Source organism: Danio rerio, chromosome 16 (genome assembly GCF_049306965.1).
Source record: "Danio rerio strain Tuebingen ecotype United States chromosome 16, GRCz12tu, whole genome shotgun sequence".
In the NCBI taxonomy this organism is placed as follows: domain Eukaryota; kingdom Metazoa; phylum Chordata; class Actinopteri; order Cypriniformes; family Danionidae; genus Danio; species Danio rerio.
The window spans coordinates 13,175,996-13,200,569 of NC_133191.1; the positions used below are offsets into that span (position 1 = coordinate 13,175,996).

At 36.2% G+C, this 24,574-nt stretch overlaps 2 protein-coding genes across 5 annotated transcripts in view; both read left to right on the top strand.

The window, feature by feature from the left end:
• The first annotated feature begins 1,521 nt into the window (after positions 1–1,521).
• On the top strand, positions 1,522–10,832 carry u2af2a (U2 small nuclear RNA auxiliary factor 2a). Of its 4 annotated transcripts, none has more exons than XM_073925078.1 (12): positions 1,522–2,019; positions 2,542–2,578; positions 3,045–3,201; positions 3,304–3,410; positions 5,130–5,281; positions 5,527–5,643; positions 5,750–5,888; positions 6,017–6,111; positions 6,360–6,482; positions 7,252–7,338; positions 7,432–7,683; positions 9,740–10,832. In XM_073925078.1, exons 4-12 carry the CDS (start codon positions 3,389–3,391, stop codon positions 9,872–9,874), a joined length of 1,122 nt encoding a protein of 373 aa, XP_073781179.1. In that variant the 5' UTR covers positions 1,522–2,019; positions 2,542–2,578; positions 3,045–3,201; positions 3,304–3,388; the 3' UTR covers positions 9,875–10,832.
• Positions 10,833–18,032: 7,200 nt separating this feature from the next.
• Positions 18,033–24,574, top strand: part of cacng6b (calcium channel, voltage-dependent, gamma subunit 6b) — a 37,619-nt gene continuing 31,077 nt past the window's right edge. The window contains exon 1 of the mRNA XM_001342797.8: positions 18,033–18,062. The gene's annotated coding sequence lies outside the window, so the exon portion shown is untranslated. The remainder of the gene's footprint in view (positions 18,063–24,574) is intronic.

The window sequence follows — 24,574 nt, forward strand, 5'->3', positions numbered from 1 at the left end:
CAGCTTCACTTTTCAGGAAATCTGAGGCACATTTGGCATTACTCTGGAGTGCAAGCTTTCATAGCTCTTTCTCAGTTCTGTGAACACAAAGAATGAATTTGTGTTCTCGATTAGACCGATTCTGGAAGCCTTGCCAAGATACCCTGGAAGAATGAACTCACAAAGCACAAACACACAGAATGCGTGTCAGCCTCAATGAAGAGACATAGCCATTAAAATTGTTAGCATAAAGTACAAGAATCGTATTTGGAAATTAAGTCAGGCAACAATTCAGCCATGCATGGTTGGTGCTTTAGCAACAGCAATGCTAATTAAATATAAAGTCAAAAGGATAAACATTGAACGGTAGGCAATCAGTTCACCATGAGTCTGTGCCCATGTGTTGCAATGACACTGATTGTTAGTTTTAAATGTGATACACTGGCAGTAAGTGATTTCCAGGTTCTTGCGCAGAGTGATAATTTCACATTATTTTGCCTGTGTGTTATTTTGACTCTCAAATAGGAAGTATCTAGCATAGACTAACTTGTTCATCCATTTTCCTTTAGCTTATTTTACAAGGGTTGAACTCGTTTATACTCTTTAATATTATGTTAAACTGACTTAAAACAGCTTGCATAACTTAGAAAATTAAGTTAGAACATGATTAACTTAGTATAATAAGATACAATGACCTAAAAACATATGCTGTCAAGACCTAGCGATTTGTGTACCCATATACGTATAATGGCTACGTTAATTACTTGTTTGTATGTTTGTTAATTAATGTAATAATTACCCCATTAGTTTTTGCCTAATTTAACCACCATGAACTCATGATATGTTAATGTATAGTGTTTTGTCAACATCAACAGTTTAAACACAGGAGTTAATGAGTTAAGGATGAGCTAATTCTGTTGTGGCCCTTCAAGTAAAGGCATGACAATTTAACAGCTCATGAGATCATGTTGATGAAATTTCACTTAAATTATGTTTATTAATACAACAATTAACAACATGTACTAACAAGTAAGGCTCCGTTTTTCACACATGAACTCTTGTAAATCATGTTGTAGTTAAGTTAGTTCATAATTAGTGTGCGCCTTAACTCACTAACATAATAAAATAAAGTTAGTTTACATATTAATACTCATGTACTATTATTGTAAAGTGTTACCAAATATTCTTTATTTATCTATTGGTGAAAAACAAAAGCTTGAATCTTGAAACATTTAAATAGCCATAGGGTGTTTAGATTTTTGTGTGAGTTGATTCAAAAGATTCGATCGAGTCACTAGGCTGAATCAAAATCCGAGGAAATACTTGCTGACTGCGTGTGAACATGAGATTTTCCAATAGGGGGCGCAGGCAGATACAAAACAATGCAATGAATCTAATTCATTCGTTTTATTTAACACTTTGTTCAGAATACGTCTGTTTACATATCGCGATTTCAAATGCATATGCATAATCCAGGAGTCTGCAGCAGGAATCCGAAATCCGTTAAATCAACTGCATGAAACGTAAAGGTGACCCGGAAGTAATTGGGAGTGGCCACGACCTTTTGTGGGGGGCACTCTTACGGCCTTTCAGAGATTTGGTGTAAAATGCTGGCTGTACTTAATGTATATCGGTATTTTTGAGGAAAACATTAGCGTTTACGCTAGCAGAGCACTTGTTTATTCCTATCCATTATGTGCTGCATGTATGCTTACTTTCGGTCTCTTTGAAAGCACGTTTTCCTCATGCTGGCCTTTGTATGTTCTGGACGCTTCTGGAAGACCTCATTTCGACTTCTGCAGCTCTCAATAACCTTCGCTTTGTTTTCATAGGACTACAATTTTTCTTATATCTACTGTAGATTCGCAGTCGCTTTGCGTTTGGTGTGAGTTTAATTTTCTGGTTTGCGAGATATTCGCAGCAGCTGCATTGCTAGCTGTTAGCTAGCTAGCTCGCTTCATATTCAGTCGGCGTGTCGGAGCTGCTGGAAAATGTCAGACTTTGACGAGTTTGAGAGACAGCTGACCGAAAACAAACAAGGTGAGATATTAAGGTATAAACTGGGATGAGAATGAGGGACTGCTCAAGCGTAATAGTGGCGGTTAGTGGGTGGATCTGTTAACCTGGATGTTTCTGCAGCCCGAAGGAGGGTCTGCAGCATCACATCGCACACACGAACACGAGTTATGTGTATTACAAGTCTGTATTGCATATGGTGTGTGTGTGTATTATAACGAGATTAAGAAAAAAAAAGTTTAGCTTCATGTGTGCATGCCTGCAGAAATATTAGTAGATTATTTTAGATTACCAGGGTTTAGATCGAAGTGTGATGGCAAAAATGCTCCCTGGTCCTGTTTTGAATGATCGTGCCCTAGTTGGTTAGAAGGATGGTTAACCCAAAAATAAAGTTCCTAATGTTGACCAAACCTGAATGACTTTAAATTTGTGGAACACAGTCAAAGATGTGCTTGTAGTGAAGCAGTTTTTTTATCCATTGACTTGCACTGTATAGGACAAAAAAGACAGGGATATTTTCAAAATATCTTCTCTTGTGTTCCACAGAAGAAAGAAAGTCATTGAGGTTTGGATTGACACGAGGGTGAGTAAATGTTACAGATGTTAAAAAACAATTGGGTTATAACATATATATATATATATATATATATATATATATATATATATATATATATATATATATATATATATATAAACATACTTACATGCATACATACAAGTAATTATATAAATGTTAAGAAAAAAATGTTGACATGAAAAACATATACTACCCTTATTTGGTTATCTCAGATAATTGAGATTTGATAAAATAACCATAATTAGTTGTTATTGCCAATTAAATAGGTGTTAAAGCTGTATAATACTTTTTTTTAATCTTCAACATTTTTCAGAATAATTCTTATTAAAGTAAAATTTCAGCCTGCCAATACAAGTACTTTTATTTTTTATTAATAACAATCTCTGCCTACTAATGCTCATGTGATATATTCATAGTAAATGCAAATTTTAGTCATGTTTATTTATTTAATTTTTGCAACTCAAATGTCCAGCGGACCGAGACAAGGAGAACAAGCACCACCGGCGCAGTGGCTCGAGGAGTCGCAGCAGAGACCGGGACAGGAAGAGAAGGAGCCGCGACAGAGACAGAGAAAGAAGAGGCAGTCGAGACCGACATGGAGACAGCAAAGACCGCAGACACAGACGCAGGTATGTGGAGAACTGTGGCTTGGAAAATAAAACTTGAAGGGTTAAAAGAGTGTGTAGATGTTTAAATATCATCATTGATGGTCTCCATTTCTTTCTGTGCAGTCGTTCTCCACACCGTGAGAAGAAAAAGATTAAAGTGAAGAAATATTGGGATGTTCCTCCTCCTGGATTTGAACACATCACACCCATGCAGTACAAAGCCATGCAGGGTAAGATCCTTTTTAATTTCTTCTTTCCGTTTCTTACCAGTTGTTCCTTTTTAGCATCCTAAATCCTTAAGTTTGTAATACTTAGATTTTTTAAATATATGTACATTTATAAAGCTGTACTTTTCATTATATCAATGTTGCATCAAATTACACACACACACACATGCAAAACAAATTACTGTAAGAAGTTTCTAATACAGCGTCTATGGGGCAAGACAGTAAATTTGACAATGTTCACTTATCTGACTGCTTTTATCAGTATGGAACCTTTTTTATCCTTTTTCTGAAATCCTTGAAAACACTGAGTATTTCTTTTTTTTTTTTTTTTTTTTTCTTTTTTTTTTTTGAACAAATTAGAATGCAAAAAATTTATTTGTAGTACTCTCCTATTAACTGCACTCTTAAGTTGACCACTTCTGCTGCTTACAACCTTAAATATATAAGGGTTCATTACACCTGTTTTTGATATCTATCTTGGTGCTCCTTGGGACATATTTTCGCCCAATATTAAGGTGCATTTTTGTCAGACCTACATCAGTTGTCTATATTTCAAATAATTTTACATGTAGTCCAAAGGAATTTAAATGCATTTAGACTGCATTAAAAGACAACCCATACCGACTAAATATGCATACCTGTCAGCATTTGGATGTAAAAATAAGACAAAAAAATATCCCCAAATTACTAAATATGTTAATCTGGAGCAGTTTCATTGTAAATAAACAGTTGAAATGGTCAGTAAAATGTTTTTATTAATAATATTTACAAAGGATGGAATAAATAGTAAACAATGAAAAAAAATAAATTGCCATAAATTGGCAAACAGTTTAGCCTATTAAATTTAATAGCTATTATAAAGAAATTGAATCAAGCAATCAAATCTTATTAAAATTTTCTTCACGGTATAATTTAAACATTCTGATTAAAGAGCAGAGTATGAATCTCTCATTCAGATTTTTCATTTGATCACATTAAATAACAGATGTGTCAGTTAAAAAATGCACAGATCTATAATGAAAGCATTCGATTGCTTTCCTGTCTTTTTATGCTCATTTAAAGCAAAATTTGTTGTGTTTAAAGGAAAATCCACAAAGATCGACATGTTTAGATGTTGTTATTATTATTATGTGAACATGTCTGTTCAAACACGCACCCAAAACCCATTGCCTCTACAGAATCCATTTGGGAAACAGCATCTATATATCACTATGGAACGCGCACCGGTACATGAACTGATTGTTTTGAAGATTGCATTGAGGCAACAGCAGCTGTAATAAAAAGGAAGGGAATTGCACTGTTTATTTATTTCAGTTTATTTTAGTTACATTTATTTCAGTGTTCTCATGCCTTAATAAAATGAAAGCACAGAACAGCTTCACATTTAAGAGCAAGGGGCGACCCCTGGCGGTTCTGCTGTATGGGTTGCGTATAGGGAGTATTGACTTTTTAATGTTTATTGCCACTCTTCATATAAAGATTGAAGATATGGGGAAGTACCTTTACGGGATGATAGCGGGATAGAATTGTAAAATACGGGAGAATCCCAGGAAAAATGGGAGGGTTGACGGGTATGAATATGTGATCATTTGTGACTCTTGGATAAAGCATTTACACTACTGTCCATAATTTTGGAGATTCATCTATATTTTATTCACATTAATTTGTCAAGATACATTAAATAATCAAAAGACCTAATTTTGCACTTCTTTCTTTGGCCAGCTGCTGGTCAGATACCAGCCACTGCTCTGCTGCCCACAATGACCCCTGAGGGTCTGGCTGTGACCCCAACACCTGTTCCTGTCGTGGGAAGTCAAATGACTCGACAAGCCCGACGGCTGTATGTGGGCAACATCCCATTTGGAATCACAGAGGTGAAGTTCATTATTATGTCTCGCATCCAGTAGTATTTTGATGTAAATGATGTGATTAACTTTTTCAACATTATTAATGATAATAAATTAAATATGACAAATGCAATTAATATTTTTACATAATATCCATAGCATAATGATCATTTCAGTTTTTGTTCATAAACCAGAGACTGGATTCAATTTTTGTTGTTACTACAGTATAATAATAACATTGTTCTAATGATTTGTTCATTTATATCAAATAGGAGTCTATGATGGACTTCTTCAATGCTCAGATGCGTTTGGGAGGCCTGACTCAGGCCCCAGGCAACCCTGTTCTTGCTGTCCAGATCAACCAGGACAAGAATTTTGCCTTTTTGGAGGTCGGACTTTGATCTAATCTAGAGCGATTTTAAATCCTCAAATAAACATTTTGAGAGATGTACGATAAAGACTATTATTGATGTATATATATTTTTGATTCTGCAGTTCCGCTCTGTAGATGAGACGACACAGGCCATGGCATTTGATGGCATCATTTTCCAGGGACAGAGTTTAAAGATTCGCCGACCACATGACTACCAGCCTCTGCCAGGCATGAGCGAGAATCCAAGTGTCTACGTCCCAGGCATGTGTTTTACTTATTAATCATCAATATTTTACATTCATATTTATATTTCTGATTTTCATTCATGCTTTTGTTGACCTTTTTTTCTGGTGGGTTATTTACTGTGGATCATTATTGATCACACTCAGGTTCTCTCCCTGTAGGCGTTGTGTCCACGGTGGTACCCGATTCGGCCCATAAACTCTTTATTGGGGGTCTGCCAAATTACCTCAATGATGACCAGGTTTGTGGTGCTTTATATTGATTCACATTCTGCTTTGCATATAGCTCTGTAAAATATAAAGACTACTTTAGAATTATTATTGATAATATTTGTGTGTTTTTTTATAAAACGTTTAGCTCCATTTTTTGAAATGTTACTGATAACAAGACTTAAAAGATATTGTCATTTAGAGCATTTATGTGCAGTAAATTAGTGTTTATCAATGCAAAATAATACATAAGTTCGTTATTTTCTTTACTTGTCCACAGGTCAAAGAATTGCTGACATCGTTTGGTCCTCTGAAGGCTTTCAATTTGGTGAAAGACAGCGCTACAGGCCTGTCTAAGGGCTATGCCTTCTGTGAATATGTTGACGTCAATATCAGTGACCAGGTGATGAAAATACAAAGCTTAAATGCAATTATACTTTGCATATAACAGCATTTGCAATACACAGTCCAATACTCCTATTTGTTTTTGTGTTGCAACCTTAAAGCCATAGTTCAGGTAAAAATGTAAACTTTATCGTAGTTTTCTCACCCTCAACTTTCATTTCAGAATTGCTTGAGTTTCTTACTTTTGTTAAACACTAAGGAAGATATTCTGAAGAATTTTGGAAAGCATAAGCCAGTGACTTTATTGGTATTTTTTTGCCTACTGTGGATGTCAGTTGCTTATGGTTTCCAACATTCTTAAGAATATTTGGTTTTGTGTTGAACTGATCGAAAGACTGTACTGCTTTAAATGATTCCAGAAGACTTTTTTATGAAATGAAATCTCTTAAGGAAATTTTCAGCAAAGTGACACCAGCAATAATATTGGATTTCTTGTTATGTTTTAACACTAAAACTTTAATTTTAAGTATTCATTTGTTTGTTGTTTTTAATTGTATATTTATTATTAAAATGTTCTTGCCATGAAAATAGCCTTGGTTGCTGACATGGCATTAAATAAAAAATACATTACTTTACAACTGAACAAAAAAGCTCCAACTGGTTTGGAACAAGTAATGGGTGAGTAAATAATGACTGTATTGGGCGAACTATCCTTTTAATTGCATGACATACTTAAATGAGACATTTTAAAATGGGCTGTATCTGTAGTGGATAAGGTGTTAATGTCACTTATGTTAACCTCTGTCCAACCTCTGTTACCCTCACAGGCCATCGCAGGGCTAAACGGGATGCAGCTTGGGGACAAGAAACTCCTGGTCCAGAGGGCAAGCGTCGGTTCCAAGAACACTACGCTGGTAAGAGAAAGTGTGAATGTGTTAATCAGGTATGTTCATGTGTAATATCCTTTTTCTCATTGGCTTTTTTTTTTGTCTTTCCTTTTTCTGAAGACGGGTATAAACCAGACTCCAGTCACACTTCAAGTTCCAGGCCTCATGAACAGCTCTGTGAACCAGATGGGCGGCATTCCCACAGAGGTGTTGTGTCTGATGAACATGGTGGCCCCAGAGGAGCTGCTGGATGATGAAGAGTATGAGGAGATTGTGGAAGACGTCAGAGACGAGTGCTCCAAATACGGCCAAGTCAAGAGCATCGAGATCCCACGGCCTGTCGACGGATTGGATATTCCTGGCACTGGAAAGGTTTGAATATACTACACATCTATACAAAAATATCAACAGCAAAAAACTTTACAGCTACACATGGCTTTCGGTTCACTTTTTGAATAAAAGATAAATCAAATAAATAAAGAGTGCATTATAAAAATTAGGAGAACCCTCTAAATCTACCATTCTTCTATTAACCTTATTATTAATATTTTTTTGAATCGCTTGTTAGGGTGTTTTTCCTATGTGTTTTTGTTTTATACTTTAAGTAAAATGTTAACATTTTAATTTGCTTTTAAAGTTTCGAATACAAAAATAAATATTAAATAATAAACAAAGGGAAAAAAGAGAAACAAGCCATAGGTGGCGTTACATCATGTTTTATTCAATTTTTTCTCTCAATCTTTCCACAAGTGACTATCTATTTGAATTGGCTATTTCATCTTTGACCCACTGAATTCATACCATTGGTTCAGTAAAATTCCGCTGTGTTTGCTTTGAGATCGGCATGGGCTGGTTTCTGACATTTGTGATTGTATGATAACCTTGCATAAAAATATGATTTTACTGTATCATGGTATTGTGATCACTGCTCTAAAATAAGTTTTTAAAATTGTCTAAATTAAAAATAAATATTTTCCACATTTCATTTTAGGAAACATTTACAATATTCTGGACCAATAAAAGTGTCAGGCTAAATAATTAAAATAAATCATTGATTTCTGCTCTCTTCATTACTTTCAAAAACCCAGATTTCTTTACAGCACATAAAAAAAGCATTAAAAAACCCTCACATATCTTAAGTACGGTTTAAGAGACATTTTTAAAGGTTTTAAAATCGTGATAAACCTTGAAACAGGTTATCGTCCCATGCCAAGTGCAGAGTGGCTCAGCTTTGCCTTTTTTTTTTTTTCCAAATTCAGTTGATATTCTGCATAAAATGTAAATCAGTTAAAATAATTGTGCTGATATTTGGATAATATGATATTGCTTTAACATATAAAAAGATCGTTAAACCTTTTTAAAAACCATAGGCTTTAATGTCAGTAATTTCCAGGTCTGAAAGTATGGAAAAATCATTGTTTTCAGACTTGCTTGTAGTTTTCTAAAATATAAAGTTTCTAAATATAAAAATATCGTACAAAATCAAAAAGTGTTTGGAGGACTGTAAACATTTAGCCGAAAGTCTAGAAAGCAGACAGACTTCATCAAATAATCATTTGATCCATGCTATTTTGTCTTTTACAAGCTATAGTTGTTGTCTCTCCATTTCAACACTTGTATGTATTTGCTGTTATCTTTGATATTTTTAAGTTAATGTTATAAATAAGGATGTCCTGATCAGGTTTTTTGCCCTTGAGTAAGAGTCATTTGATGTTAAGGATCTACTAATACAGAAACCTGATCCGATACTTCTAAAATACAAAAAAAAAGAATAAAGAAGAGCGAAGAAACAGGATGTTTCTTTTTTTTTTTTTTATTCACCTTATTTTAACATTCAACAACTCTTTTAAACAAACAGATTAAACAATAAAGTAATACATAACATAAATTATACACTTTTGGATTTAGTGCAGTAAATATATTTAGTGCAGTAAATATATATTAAAAAAATGGATATAAAAACAAATAGTACCTTAACTTAAAATAACTCTCAGCAACTGTAATGTCATGCAGCATGCGTTGCTGCTTATGTGTGAAGTAAAAAAAGAGGTCCAACTCTGTGCCACCGCATGACTAGTGATAATGCATATACATTCAAGTACTGATCGGGAGATAACGTCCGATAGTTTTGTATTTTCTTTCCATAAAATTTGTTGTTAGATGGTACTTTAAATGAATAAACTAAAAAATAGCCAAAAGATCAAGGCAGCTTGCTATCATTTAGATTAGAGGAGATTGATTAGATGTCAGCCCTACTGACAGTTGCATGTATGAAATATTTATCAGAAGTTAATTATGGCAAAAACAACATGGAAGTCTGGAAATAGTATGCCATTTTCAATTGGACATTGTATACAAACCGTGTATGTTATAAAAGTAAACGTCACATTTTACTTAAATGGTTGTTTGTGCTTCTTTCCTTTCTTAGATCTTTGTGGAGTTTATGTCAGTATTTGACTCCCAAAAGGCAATGCAAGGTTTGACTGGAAGAAAATTCGCCAACAGAGTGGTGGTGACTAAATACTGCGACCCTGATGCCTATCACCGCCGCGACTTCTGGTAGAGACTGGAGAGATTCAAGAGCAAGAGACTTGGAGAGAGACACAGATGGTGTGACTTCTATCTCTCGGAAACCCCTTATTTCGTAGATTTATGAGGTCAAAGAATGTGTGAGCTTTTTTTTTTTTTTTTTTAATCTAGCAGTCTCAAAACAAGACTTGTAATTGGTCAGAATGTAGCAAATCAGTCTTTTTTATTTTGACAACAACATTGGAAGTATGTGCAAAGCTTTAAGATGGAAATAAAATAGACCATACCATGCCAAAAAAAGAACAGAAATCATACAGTTAGACAATTTCCAGCTTCATTTTGACCCAGAGTAAATTTATGTTATCAATGTTAAATACCTGTTCTGTTATCTGCACAGCTCACACACTTTGAGCCAAACTGGTCAGATAGAGTGAGAGGAGGAGTGAGGAAAGACACAAACGAGACAACAACCAAAATGAATGTTACACTAAAGCAAAAAGGTGAGAAGGGGGGTATTTGAGACGAGAAGTCTAAGTTATTTGAATATGGTTGTTTATTTAGGCTGTGAAATGAGGTTTCCTGTGTAGAGGTTAAGAAGGCAGAGGAGTTTTGAGTCGTCTGTCAACACCGTACATGTATGAGGTAAAAGCTACAGGCATCTATCTTATAGAAGATGATTATTACCGATTACGTCTATACTGTTTTCTGTCTTCACCTCCTTCTCTGTTTTTTTTTCCTGCTATCTCTCCTTCCTTTTATAATAGTTGTACTGTTTCTTGTGAACCCTATTTTCCTGGCCCCGTCTAACCAAATTTATACACCGTGAAAAAGAAAATTGTCTCTTTTTTTTTTTTTTTTTTTTTATACTTTCTGTATCTAACTGTCCACTGCTGTTTTTTAAAACTGTATTGAGCTGAGTTGATTTAATACAGTGCGTTTATGTATGAGGACCAGAGGAACGGTCTGGTGAAATAAAACGTGTTTGAACTGAATTTGCAATGCTGTATCTGTATTCTGCCAGCAGATAGCGCTATCAAACACTCCTCACCTCCATGTAGAGTAGCTCTGATATGGCGTCTGAGTGTTATGAGCTATGGGCAAGTCTGTTTTTAGACTCTGGGGGGCCATTGTTTGGAAAGTGGAGGTTGACTTGTATGTTTGTGTGTGTGGTGTTTTTTTTCTTTTTTTTTTTTATTAAAAGTAGGAGCAAACATTCACGGAAATGTGTTTATTGTGTTGCTTCAACATTTCAGGAGACTGAAGTGAAAGAAGTCTTTTATAAAGCCTGTTAATTTTTAAGTTTATCTGGTAAATAATTTTAATAGAATGTAATTATCTGCATTTAATTACTTAAATATTAGTTAATTATTATTGTTAATGGAAAATGGTTGCAAGAACTGGTTGGGACACATGATTTCCTAATCATTTACCTCAGTGAATGAGTAATTACTCATTAAAAACAAATTAAATAAATAAATAAATTTGTCAAAAAAGATAATCCAAATGTATTATAAAATATTTTGACCAATGCTTTTCAAGGTGCCAGGAGAAATTTATTCAGACGCAGAACTTTCCAGGTACTGTAGTCTTTTGTTACAGATGGTTTAAAACTTTAGTACTGCCCCAAAATGTTTAGGCGATACTTTGATTGATTATGATATGGTGACTGCTGGCCACTTTTGGTGAAATCACTGAGTATGTTTACATGGACACCAATAATCCGATTTTAATATGATTAGGATAACAGAGTTTAGAGTCTATCATTTAAACAGCGATTTTTGATTAATTTAATTCGGCTGAAGTTATAATCAAACTAGACAGAATTAAGACGTGGAGTATGCTGATTTTAGTCGTATTATTGAACTGAAGTACAGAATGTACAAATCAAACTATAACTGTCGTGTAGGATTTTCGCTGTATTTTGCGACAGGATGTTCCATATACACACACACATACACACACCTGCACCTTCTGAGTCTGGGAAGGACCACAGACACCTGTCTTGAAATGCGAAGGTTTTTTCCCCCCATACTGCGTGTGGTATCATTATCCATTAAAGCAACACTCCTCCAGCAGTTCATACTCCTAACCAATATCTCTTTTGTCACAGGGAGCATGCATGAAATGTTCCTGTATGAAAGTGAAAACTGCAGTTAAAGCCGATAAATTAAACATGAAACACCTGAAATTACTTGAAACTCCAGAGGATACATGGATGGCATGGTGATGCAATGACGTTAATCAAACTATGAGCTATGACATGTAAAACGGGATCGTGAAAGAAACATTCAAAAATGAACTCGTGTAAACACCTTAATCATGTTATTGTCTGATTCAGATTAAGACAAATAATTCGGATAGTGATGTCCATGTAAACAGTCTATAGCTATGTTTCCATCCAAAAATGCAATTTAACTTTATGCACAAAACTGGAATATCGCATTAAAGGTGTGTGAATAATGCTGCGTTTCCATCCAACGAATCAAAGAGAACAAAATCATCACTTCCTAATTAACTGGCGCCAAATATCAACAGTAAAAACATAAGTTGCTGCAGGACAAGCTGCGTAAATTTTTTATTTTATTTATTTATTTATTTTTTAAAAACAAGCGTCGGAGGAGACGATGACACGCAGTGAACACATGGCATTTGAAGGCGTGAGACAGTCCTGGAGGTAATTGATAATATAACACTAATATCGAAATGGATAATGTTTTAATATGACTAAAACAGCATTTCAGATGTTTCACAATGCGCTCAGCCTGCTTGTTTGTCCATTTACACACATTTTCATCATCGCATGATCTCCTATGACAAAATCAGAGGAATTTTTTATTAATGCGCATTTTATTATAATGTGTTTGATAAAAGAGTTTCCATTGTAGTTTATGCACATTTTATCAAATAAGTTTATACTACTGCTTGCACATTTTCAAAAAATTGCTTTTCATCAATTGATTTCTTTATGCGCATATCCAAAATGTGCATAGTAGGTAGACGGAAACGTAATTAGGGGTAAATTAAACAAACAATAATCACTGAAAAACTAACTGAAATATAATATGTTGCAAAAATAATCCTTTTAAAGGGTCCGGAGGGTGTTTTTCAACAATAAGGGAATCCACTTTGATGCCACTCCAACAAAGGAAAGTGTTCGACTGTCTCGTGGCATTCTATGGAGTGTTCTGAGAGAAGCTCTGTAAAGTGCTGCGTGGTATGAGCATACACTCTATGAATGAAGCAGGATTTTGGTTTGCATTGCCAGCTATAAGTCAAACTTGTTCCTAGTGCATGTTTGACTCTGGCAGTGCTGCTCTTCGTCACAGGTTCTGTTCAATATTTTTATGGATAAAATTTCTTGCTGCAGCCTTGGACCAGAGGAAGTTCACTTCAGGGACCACAGGATTTTATCTCTGCTCTTTACAGACTATGTCCTATTGGCTATATCGAACTTTTCTAAACCTGACATACCAGTGATAAAAATCTGCACCGACAAGGCCATAGGGCTTGATCAGGAAAACATGGCTTGCTATCTCCAGATTGGAGGAAAATCCTTACCATAAGTCACTGGTGTCAAATCAGTTTCTGGAGGGCCACAACTCTGCACAGTTTAGCTTTTACCTTAATTAAACACGCCTGATAAAGCTAATTGAGTCCTTCAGGTGTTTGAAACCTATAATTAAGTTAGTTGAAGCATGGTTGGAACTAAACTGCAGAGCTGCGGCCCCTTCAGGAACTGGATTTGACACCTATGCCATAGGGAGAGAGTGTCTTGGCGTTTTGTGAGGGAAGGATGGGACCCTGAGATTAACAGACATATCTGTGCAGCTGTAATGCAGTCGATGTACTGCTTCATTGTGATAAAGGAGGAGAAAGGCAAAGTGCGTGATGTACTGGTTAATGTAGGTTCCTACTCTCACATATGGTCTTGAGCTTTGGGTAATGACTGAATGTATAAAATCTCTGATGGCACGGCGCACCCTTAGAGATAGGGTGAGGAGCTCGCTCATCCAGAAGGAGTAGAGCCGCTGCTCTTCCACATTGGAGCCAGTTGAGGTGGCTCCTGAATGTCTTCCTTGTACAGTGACAAAAACATCAATGCTAATGGACTCTTTTCACATTTCTGGGTTTCTCAGAAGTGGGACTCATCATAGTTGGAAGAGGGAGAGTACAACAAATATATATATTTTTTTATTTCTATTCTGTATGCTGAAATAATAAAAGAAAAACTCTACGATGGTGTTATCAAGACTTTCAGAAAATGGAAAAAAGTTGTGGGAGACATGATAACGGCAGCTAAAAGAGAGAACAGTGTCCATAGACACTGCATTAGAAACAACTCACATAAGCCATATATATATATATATATATATATATATATATATATATATATATATATATATATATATATATATATATTTTTTTTTTTTTTGTAATTGTATGCAAACATGATATACACACATATACAGGGTGTTTGCTGGGTCTTAAAAAGTCTTAACATGTCTTAAATTAAAAAACAACATTTTAGGTCTTAAATTCACTAGAATATTGTGTTTTATGTCTTAAATAATTTTAAACAGGTCTTTAATTTTCCACTTTCCATGTAAAACAACCCATTCGAGCCAACATCCAATCACCATCAATCCAGAGAAAGAAAACTAAAAATAATTACACGATTCCTCATGATAACATAATGCAGAAATTATAGATGATAATTTACAAAAGGGGGAGTAGACTAGACATAAAATGTATAAATAGGCATGAAACTTAAGGTTTTATAACAGAAATGCATTAGGTTGAATAAAAGTTATGCTTAATCAGTTTAGACCAACAGTCAACAAATATATACTTTTTCATTATTTATGTAATTGCCTCCACAATAAATATACTTTAAACTATGTTAAACTTGTCATTTAAAAAATGAAAAAAGTACATAAATAGTGTATACAACTAGTTTTTTGTTTTGTTATGTCACTAAGATATTTAATCACATTTGCTTTGGTTTTTGTGGCAGGCAAAAAAATAAAAATAAAATAAATCCATTGGCCCAACTGGGCCATTAGAAATATTCATTAGTGCTTAGCCCTGTATAAGTCTTAAGTTTCATATATTTAATTCATGTTAGACCCCCTTTTGCCTACAATATTCAGGTTGGCTGTGGCGTTGACTCGATGCCCAATTGCTACTAATGGGCCCAAAGTGTGCCAAGCAAATATCCCTCATATCATTACACCGCTACCCCCAGCCTGAACCGTTAATACATGGCTGGATGGATCCATGCTTGCATGTTGTTCTCGCCAAATTCTGACCCTACCATCTGATGTCGCAGCAAAAATTGAGACTCATTAGTCCAGGCAATACTTTCTAATCTTCTACCTGCTTGTTAAGTGGTGACGTGTTTGTGACGTATGTAATACTTTTTCCGGGTCCAAGCCGCCATTCATTTGAGTGGAGAAATCATTTGTTTAAGATCACGTTTTATTCCTATCACACATTAAAGTTAATTTTATATAAAATCATAGTGTACACAACAATCTCTGGGCTTGCTGCATAACAAATACCAAAAATGTAACAATTTATAAAAAAATTGATCACTTTATGGCCACCGGATATTAGGCATGGACATATATATTGTGATCGTGATTTTCGAAAGCCTTAAATCGCTTTGTAAACGTTTATTATTACCATTTCATGAGTCTCCCCATTTAGTTGAATAGAGCGCTTGGACCCGGAAGCCGCTTCGCGTGACGTCACACTTAACAAGCGGATTGTCCAATTTTGGTAAGTCTGTGCAAATGAAGCTTCAGTTTCCTGTTCTTAGCTGACAGTGGCACTCGATGTGGTGTTCTGGTGCTGTAGCCCATCTGCTTCAAGGTTTGATGTGCTGTGCGTTAAGAGATGCTCTTCTGCATACCTCGGTTATTTGAGTTACTGTTGCCTTTCCATCAGCTAGAACCAGTCTCTTCTGACCTCTGGCATCAACAAGACATTTGCATTTGCCCATTCGGACCATTCTCTGTAAACCCTAGAGATGATTGTGAGTGAAAAACCCACTAGATCAGCAGTTTCTGAAATATTCAGACCAGCCTGTCTGGCACCAACAACCATGCCATGTTCAAAGTCGCTTAAATTACCTTTCTTTCCCATTCTAAACTGCTGCTGATCGTCTTGACTATAGCCCCTTTCACACAGTAATACTGGTAAATGTATGGACAATTTTTGGAACGACTTTACCGGTAAATTAAAAAAAGCGCTGTCACACAAGCGAGGACATTACGGAATTTTTCCGGAAAAGAGCATTCACACATCCATTCCAAAATACCAGTAAATTCTGACATCATTAACCTGAAATGAGCTCTAAACGGCTGCGATTGTATTTGTAAACATTTAACTACATTACAGCCTCTGTGGATGGATCAGTATTGCGAACAACTTCGATGAGAACATAAAGCAACACTTTCGCATGTCGAGATGTACATGATATGGGTGTGTGCTGGCGCTCATGGGCTGTTTTAATGGGCACACGCAAAGCTTGAAGGTAAACAAACAACGGCTTATCATAAGCGTCTTATCGATAATTAATTACACAGTTGGCATTAAGATAAACATATAAACATTATCTGACTAATTTCTAGCAGCTAAATGTGTCTGGAAAAATATTCAAAGGCTTTTATTCTCCTAAACCGCACGGACGTGAATGCGTCTGACTGTTCTGATTGGCTAAAGCAGACGTCTCGCGTCAGCACGTTCTAGACGTGCACACGCTCTTTCCGGCAATCTTCCTTTTGCGTTCACACAGCGCAGCATTCCGGCAAATTACCGGTAATGTTAAAACTTCTCTTTCCGGAAAATAGCCAGAACGAATTTACCGGTATTTTCAAAAAGGGCCTGTTCACCATACACACCCAAGGTGTCTACATGCCTAAATGCATGTAATGCAAATGCAGTTGCTGCCATGTGATTGGCTGATTAGGAATTTTTGTTGTATTCAACCATTTTAAAGTCCTCATGAACAGGAAATTGCTGAGACTTTTATTTCAGTATTTTGATGTGCTTCCAACTGAAATGAAATATTGAGTAGGGGGCGGGGCTTTCGTCAATCAATCAATCAATCAATCAATCAATCAATCAATCAATCAATCAATCAATCAATCAATCAATCAAACTTTATTGATATAGCACCTTATTAAAACCACATCATTCCCTTGTAGCAAACTAACGGTAAAAGGGGTGTATTTAGGAATATTGTGGCTAAAGCCAACAGACAGACATCATTAAAGGACCACCACTCCAAATGCAAAAGCAAATGGTCAGATTTTGATAGAAGATTGCCAAAACAAGGGCATCACCTCACAGCAAGAAGGTCGCTGGTTCGAGCCTCCGCTGGGTCAGTTGGCATTTCTGTGTAGAGTTTGCATGTTATCCTCGTGTTGGTGGGTTTCCTCCGGGTGCTCCGGTTTCCCCCACAAGTCCAAAGACATGCGCTAATTGGGTAAGCTAAATTGTCTGTTGTGTATGTGTATGGGGACCGTAGATTAATAAAGGGACTGAGCCGAAAAGAAAATGAATAAATGAATGAATGGATTAAGGTGTACGGATTAATTATTTACCTAAATGATAACAATGTGGACTAGCAAAAAAAAAAAAAAAAAACTGTCAATTTTGGTTTTACACAGAAATTTATCTGAATGAGTGTTTTTCTCTCTCTTCACGCTCTTTAACACCATCTTTACCTTCCTAAGCTGCTTTATCAGCTGCTTTTTGTCGCCTTATAAACAGTCCACTCTCTCTCTTTTCTCTCTTTGCAACTGCAACTCCCACGCTCTTAATGTCATTAACAGGTGCTTGTCCAAAATAGACCCCTTGGCCACACACACTCTCTCATGGATCAGCTGACATGCACTCAACTTTCCTGCACACATGCAAAACTCACAATGACGTACGCCGAAAAATATAAAATCTGTCCACACTCAAAAAAAAAAAAAAAAAGACCATCATCTTCCTTGAACCGTCTACTCGTGCCTAAGCTGTCATGCATTCAAAGTCTCCACAAACCTGATTGCATAAGCGCTGGTCTCACTTTACTCCTCCCTCAATATTTTTTGTTACTCTTTCTTTTTTTCTCTCTCTCTCTCTCCCTCTCTTTTTACGTCCCTCCTTCTCCTCCTCTCTCCGCTGAGTTTCATGTGTCTAGTCATCAGATCTGCACCCACACAGAACAGGTCAGGATTTGATTTGGTTGCTAGAACATAATGGCTTTTCAATGCACTTGCCGCACACGTTCATACTGTCATAGTTTAATCAAATCTGTGGGACAAGCCTTAACTTTAATTTAATAGTTTTATCCTGTGCAGCTTTTTAAATGTCTCTTAATATGCACACAGGAAGGCTGGTTTGGTGGTGCATTTTAATGAAGCATGTATGATAACAGTAATAAATAATTGTATTGTTTCTAATTAGCTAAAATGTAATTGGTTTTGCATATTAACCTCAATTTAGGTAAATAAGTCATTTAAATTTTAGCAATATACATGCATAAGTCTGGTTAAAGTTAACTTGTTGAAGTTATGTTGATTATTTCGCGTTTTTCTTGCTGTTTATAAATGTTTTGTGAGGCTGGATGTAATTTATTGTGACGAGAGCTTGTTTCTGGAGTCCGTACGTCGAATGTGCAAATGTGTGGCTCAAGTCCAGCTGATTTAAAACGATAATTAGTTTCTTCCATTCTGGCTGCCAAAACGGCCTGTTGATTGAGATGCGAGTCCCTTAGGAGTGAGTGTGGACTTTTCCTTTTGAGGCAACGGCTGGCAATTTATTGTATTATAGAGCTGAGACTGTTTTGACAGAGTTGAGGTAATATAAAGAGCTGGGATGGAGGTGGAAACGATCTCTTTGGGTTAATTATAGCCTGTGCGTTACATTTCCAGGTCATGTTTAGTGTTTTGACGGTATGTTGTTTCTCAAATGACTGTAACTTGCTCTGTAACATGACTGAATATCTTCTACTGAATATCAGTGTGTTGTTGGACTGCTAAAGTTCTTCATCTGTATTTTTATCTTGTTTTCTGATTTACAGTGCTCAGCGTATATGAGTACACCCCCCACAAATCTCTCATTTAAATTAATATTTTCTATAGGATGCTTAGCAATATTATATTTGTGCATAGTTGAAGCCGAATCTGGAGCTTATGAAACAAAATAACTTACAATAATGGTTCAAACATCAGTAGCCTAAATATATATGTACACAATTTTGTTGAAATGTTGTAGCTTGTAAATTTTTTTTGCAATATTTTGCTTGAATTTAATTGTATTATCTTTCACTTTCTAAAGATTTACTGTGACAAAAACTTTTGTTTAATAAATATATCTGTTTATTAAATTTGTTTTGTTCTAATACACCACTATATTATACCCTTATTTACTGAGAAATGAATAGAAAGATTAATTTTCAAAACGGGGTGTATTCATATATGCTAATATCTTCATTCATTCATTCATTTTCTTGTCGGCTTGGTCCTTTTATTAATCCGGGGTCGCCACAGCGGAATGAAACGTCAACTTATCCAGCAAGTTTTTACCCAGCGGATGCCCTTCTAGCCGCAACCCATCTCTGGGAAACATCCGCACACACATTCACACACACACTCATACACTACAGACAATTTAGCCTCCCCAATTCACCTGTACCGCATGTCTTTGAACTGTGGGGGAAACCGGAGCACCCGGAGAAAACCCACGCAAAGGCAAGGAGAACATGCAAACTCCACACAGAAATGGCAACTGAGCCAAGGTTCGACCCAGCGACCTTCTTGCTGTGAGGCGACAGCACTACCTACTGCGCCACTGCCTTGCCCATGCTAATATCTTGAATTTGATATTTGGATATAGTTTCTCTTTCTCACAATTTGCATTTTATGCGCAGAAACTTACTGTTTTATATTGGATCCAAGATGTTTTCGAAACAATTCTTTTACACTTTTTCTTCACAGATATTAAACACAGTACTATTGTGAAGTATTATTATAATTTAAAGTCTAAATATGCTTTAAAATTTAGTTTATAATTTCAATGTTGAATTTTGAGCACATTCCCCAGTCTTCAGTATCACTTGATCCTACAGAAATCATTTAGACATGCTAAATAATGCTCTATAGACATTTCCTCTTTTTAAATTGTAATCATTAATTAAGCAGGAAACCTTTTATCCCAGATTCTTGATGACATTTAAGACATTCTTTAAGAAGTCTTTAGACGTACTTTCCATTAATACCATTTAATAATTCCATTTTTGTAAAGATATATTATTAATAATAATAATAATAATAATAATAATAATAATAATAATAATAATAATAATTGCTTACATTTACATAGCGCTTTTCTGGACACTAAAAGCGCTTTACACATTGGAGGGAATCTCCTCATCCACCACCAGTGTGCAGCATGCACTTGGATGACGCGACGGCAGCCATGTTGCACCAGACCGCACATCACACACCAGCTGATTGGTGGAGAGGAGACAGTGATCAAGCCAATTATGGTATGAGGATGGTTACGATGGACAGAGGCCAGTGGGCAAATTTGGCCAGGATGCCGGGGTTAAACCCCTACTTTTTTTCGAATGACATCCTGGGATTTTTAACGACCCCAGAGAGTCAGGATCTAGGGTTTAAAGTATTATCCGAAAGATGAATCCTAAAAGTACCTTACTGATCTTAAACCTTTGAAAAGCAATACAAACTGATTGCAATTTGCCGAGTAGGTAAAAAGAATAATATCTAATAAACATCTGAAAACAAATATGGTCTCTAAAGTAATTATTTATAATATACACTTTTTGTTAGTTATTAACTTTTCAAATAACCATAATTATCATTAGAAAATCGTTTATTTTAGCTGTGCTTGTTTTATGCTGATTTTAGTTAAATAGACTACTATATTTTTAAACATCTTAAAATTTATACCATAATTTACTCAACCAACCCAAATAATATATCGTAGCAAACTACTAAACATGTCAGTAAAATCTCTAAGTTAAGTTATTTTCAACACAAGAAATTAGTCGGAGCATAGATCAATGTCCCATAATGCAATAGCAAACTATAATAAATAAACAAGGAAAAACCAGCAAATCCAACACAATCTCACGGCAATTTGTAATATTTTCATTTAGTGGCTAATTCGTATGAATTCGTACGATCTAATTTGTACAATTTAGTACGATTTGCTCATCCCCCGATGATGGTTAGGTCACGCCTCCTTTTTAAAATCGTACAAATTCGTACGAATTAGCCACTAAACTGGCAAAATGTAAAATACTTACATTTTACTCGTGAGATGAGGCTGGCAAATCACAATTTACTTGTTGGGACTTGTAGAGCTAGCTGGATTTGCTCTGCAATGTTTGGACTTTCAGACTTTCAGACTTTCACCACACTGAATTTCATCACTGAAAACTGGATTGACACAGTTTCAATTTACTAGAAGTTTTATGTTTAGCTGCTTTGACACAAATTGATATTGAATACAGAAAATACAACTGGTTCGAACCTCGGCTCAGTTGGTGTTTCTGTGTGGAGTTTGTATGTTCTCCTTGCGTTCGCGTGGGTTTCCTCCGGGTGCTCTGGTTTCCCCCTACAGTCCAAAGGCATGCGCTACAGGTGAATTGGGTAGGCTAAATTGAGTGTGTGTGTATGTGTGAGTGTGTGGATGTTTCCCAGAGATGGGTTGCGGCTGAAAGGGCATCCGCTGCGTAAACACCTGCTGGATAAGTCGGCGGTTCATTCCGCTGTGGCGACCCTGGATTAATAAAGGGACTAAACCGACAAGATAATGAATATAACAACTGTAGTAAAATATAGAATACATACTAATTAGACTCGGACTAAACTTTATTATGACGTTTAGGGAAACAAAAATTTAAGCAAGGTACTATAAGACAGGTGACAACATACATCATTTTTTAGGTGCATCTCCCTAATGGCCTAATGGCCACCATTATAAAATAATTTCTAATTCTGTTTGTCCTGCAAATAGGAACTGTAAAATGACGCCCTGATGACAGCAGCTTAAACAGAGTACAATGGGTGATCCTGGGTGCATAAGATAAAACACTTACGATAAATTACCAATGGGCCAGTTTGGTTAAAACCGATGATCTTGCCTGCTGCCTTTACAAGGCTACTTAACCTGTTCTTATTTGACAGACTCAGATTACCGTACTAAGCTACAATGCAGAAAGTTAAAACGGATTCAATAAATTGTTAAAAAAGTGTCATCATAGAGGTACAATTATGATAGCTATAATGATAATAACTATTAAACTAATAATTCACCCAAAGAGATCAATTCTGCCATCATTTACTCACCCATTACTTATTCCAAATTACTTTGAGCCTTATATTATTGAGCTTTATAGATATTTTGAAGAAAGTTGGAGACCTGTAACCGTTGACTTCCATAGCAAGAAAAACAAATACTACACATGAATGGTTACAGGTTTCCAACATTCTTCGATATATATATATATATATTCAACAGAATAAAACAATGATTCTTGGAACAATGGTAAATGAAATGATGACAATGTTATCTTAGGTGAACTGTCCCTTTAATTATATTAACTGATTTTGCAGTGTTGTTAGCACTTTTTACAACATATTTCCAGAGGTTTACTTTAATAGCTAGCTTTAAGCGCAATAAAATGCATTACGTGGTGTGTTTGTAAGTGTATACCACTACAAATTTAAGTATAGCCTTGTTTCTAGTCTTGTTGTGGTCTTATAGCTCCTCTCTGGGTGATGGTCTTCAATGAGCCTTGCCCTGTAGTGCAGTAATAACCACTTTAGAGCCTCCGTCACACATGAATTAACACCTACTGCTCCACCTGGCTCTTCACTTCGCCTTCATACTCATACAACCTCCATCTTTTTCGTCCCTGTCTGTATTTAGGAAACCAGAGCGGCGCACATCTTCAAACTCTGTCCATAGGTCTAATAGTTCCCTGTACACGTAATGCTGGGGTATTTGTGCAGCCTTAAAATGGCACAGATCAAACAGGCTGGGCTAAAGCATGCCCGGCTATGCTGGTATGTGTTGATATCTTGGAGTCGCATCTGGCAGAGCTAATTCTTAGACAATGTGACCTAATAGTGGTTCGTATTAACCTTCTGTGAAAGCTTATACTGCCTGTTTGGTTGATGAACAGTGGACAAATATATAACAACATTGTTTTCTTGATTCAGCTGTTTGCCAAGTAAGCCTTCGTTAGGAAAACAGTGCTGTCGTATGTGTAGTAATAAAAAATAAGGCTTTGTTTCTTAAATATAAGTGGAACCAATTTACTTAAACTTAATATGTCAACTTAAAATGTAAAGTTGCATCTCATTGAAACTAAAATTAAGTTGAAATTTACACTTACTGGACACTTTATTAGGTACACCTTACTAGTACCAGGTTGGATTCCTTTTGCTTTCAGAACTGCCTTAATCCTTCATGGCATAGATTCAAAAAGGTACTGGAAATATTCCTCAGAAATTTTGGTCCTTATTGACATGTTAGCATCACACTGTTGCTGCAGATTTGTCGGCTCCACATCCATGATGCGAATCTCTGATTCCACCACAACCCAAAGGTGCTCAATTGGATTGAGAAATGGTGACTGTGGAGGCCATTTGACTACAGTGAACTCCTTGTCATGTTCAAGAAATCTGTGTGAGATGATTGGCGCTTTATGACATGGCGTGTTATCCTGCTGGAAGTAGCTATCAGAAGATGGGTACACTAATGGACCCAAAGTGTGCCAAGAAAATATCGCCCACACCATTATACCACCACCACCAGCCTGAACCGTTGATACAAGGCAGGATGGATCCATGCTTTTATGTTGCTGACGCCAAATTCTGACGCGACCATCTGAATGTGCAGCAGAAATCGAGACTCATCAGACCGGACCAGATCATGCAACATTTTCTAATCTTTTATTGTCCAATTTTGGTGAGCCTGTGCGAATTGTAGCCTCAGTTTTGTGTTCTTAGCTGACAGGAGTGGCACTCAGTGTGGTCTTCTGCTGCTGTAACCCATTCGTCCGGTTGGACGTGTTGTGCATTCAGAGATGCTATTCTGCATACCTCGGTTGTAACGAGTGGTTATTTGAGTTACTGTTGCCTTTCTATCAGCTGGAACCAGTCTGGCCATTCTCCTCTGACCTCTGGCATCAGCAAGGCATTTGGGCCCACAGAACTGCCACTCACCGGATATTTTCTCTTTTTCGGACCATTTTCTGTAAACCCTAGCGATGGTTGTCGCAGTAGATCAGCAAGTTCAGTTTCTGAAATTCTTAGACCAGCCCATCTGGCACCAACAACCATGCCACATTCAAAGTCACCTTTGTTCCCCATTCTGATGCTCGGTTTGAGCTGCAGCTGATCGTCTTGACGATGCCTACATGACTAAAGGCATTGAGTTGCAGCCATGTTACTGGCTGATAAGAAATTTGCGCTAACGAGCAGTTGGTGTACCTAATAAAGTGGACGGCGAATGTATGTTAGTATGAATCATGTTTCATATCATTTTCTCCCTCAAGAACTTCCTTTTCATTATAAATATCAATGTAGTAAAACAAACAAAAAAAATTTCGAGATACTCTAAAAAACATTTGTTAAATTGCTTTTAAATAACAATTTTAACTATTATTATTTTTCAGTTAAACAGAATGTAAATGGGGTAATAA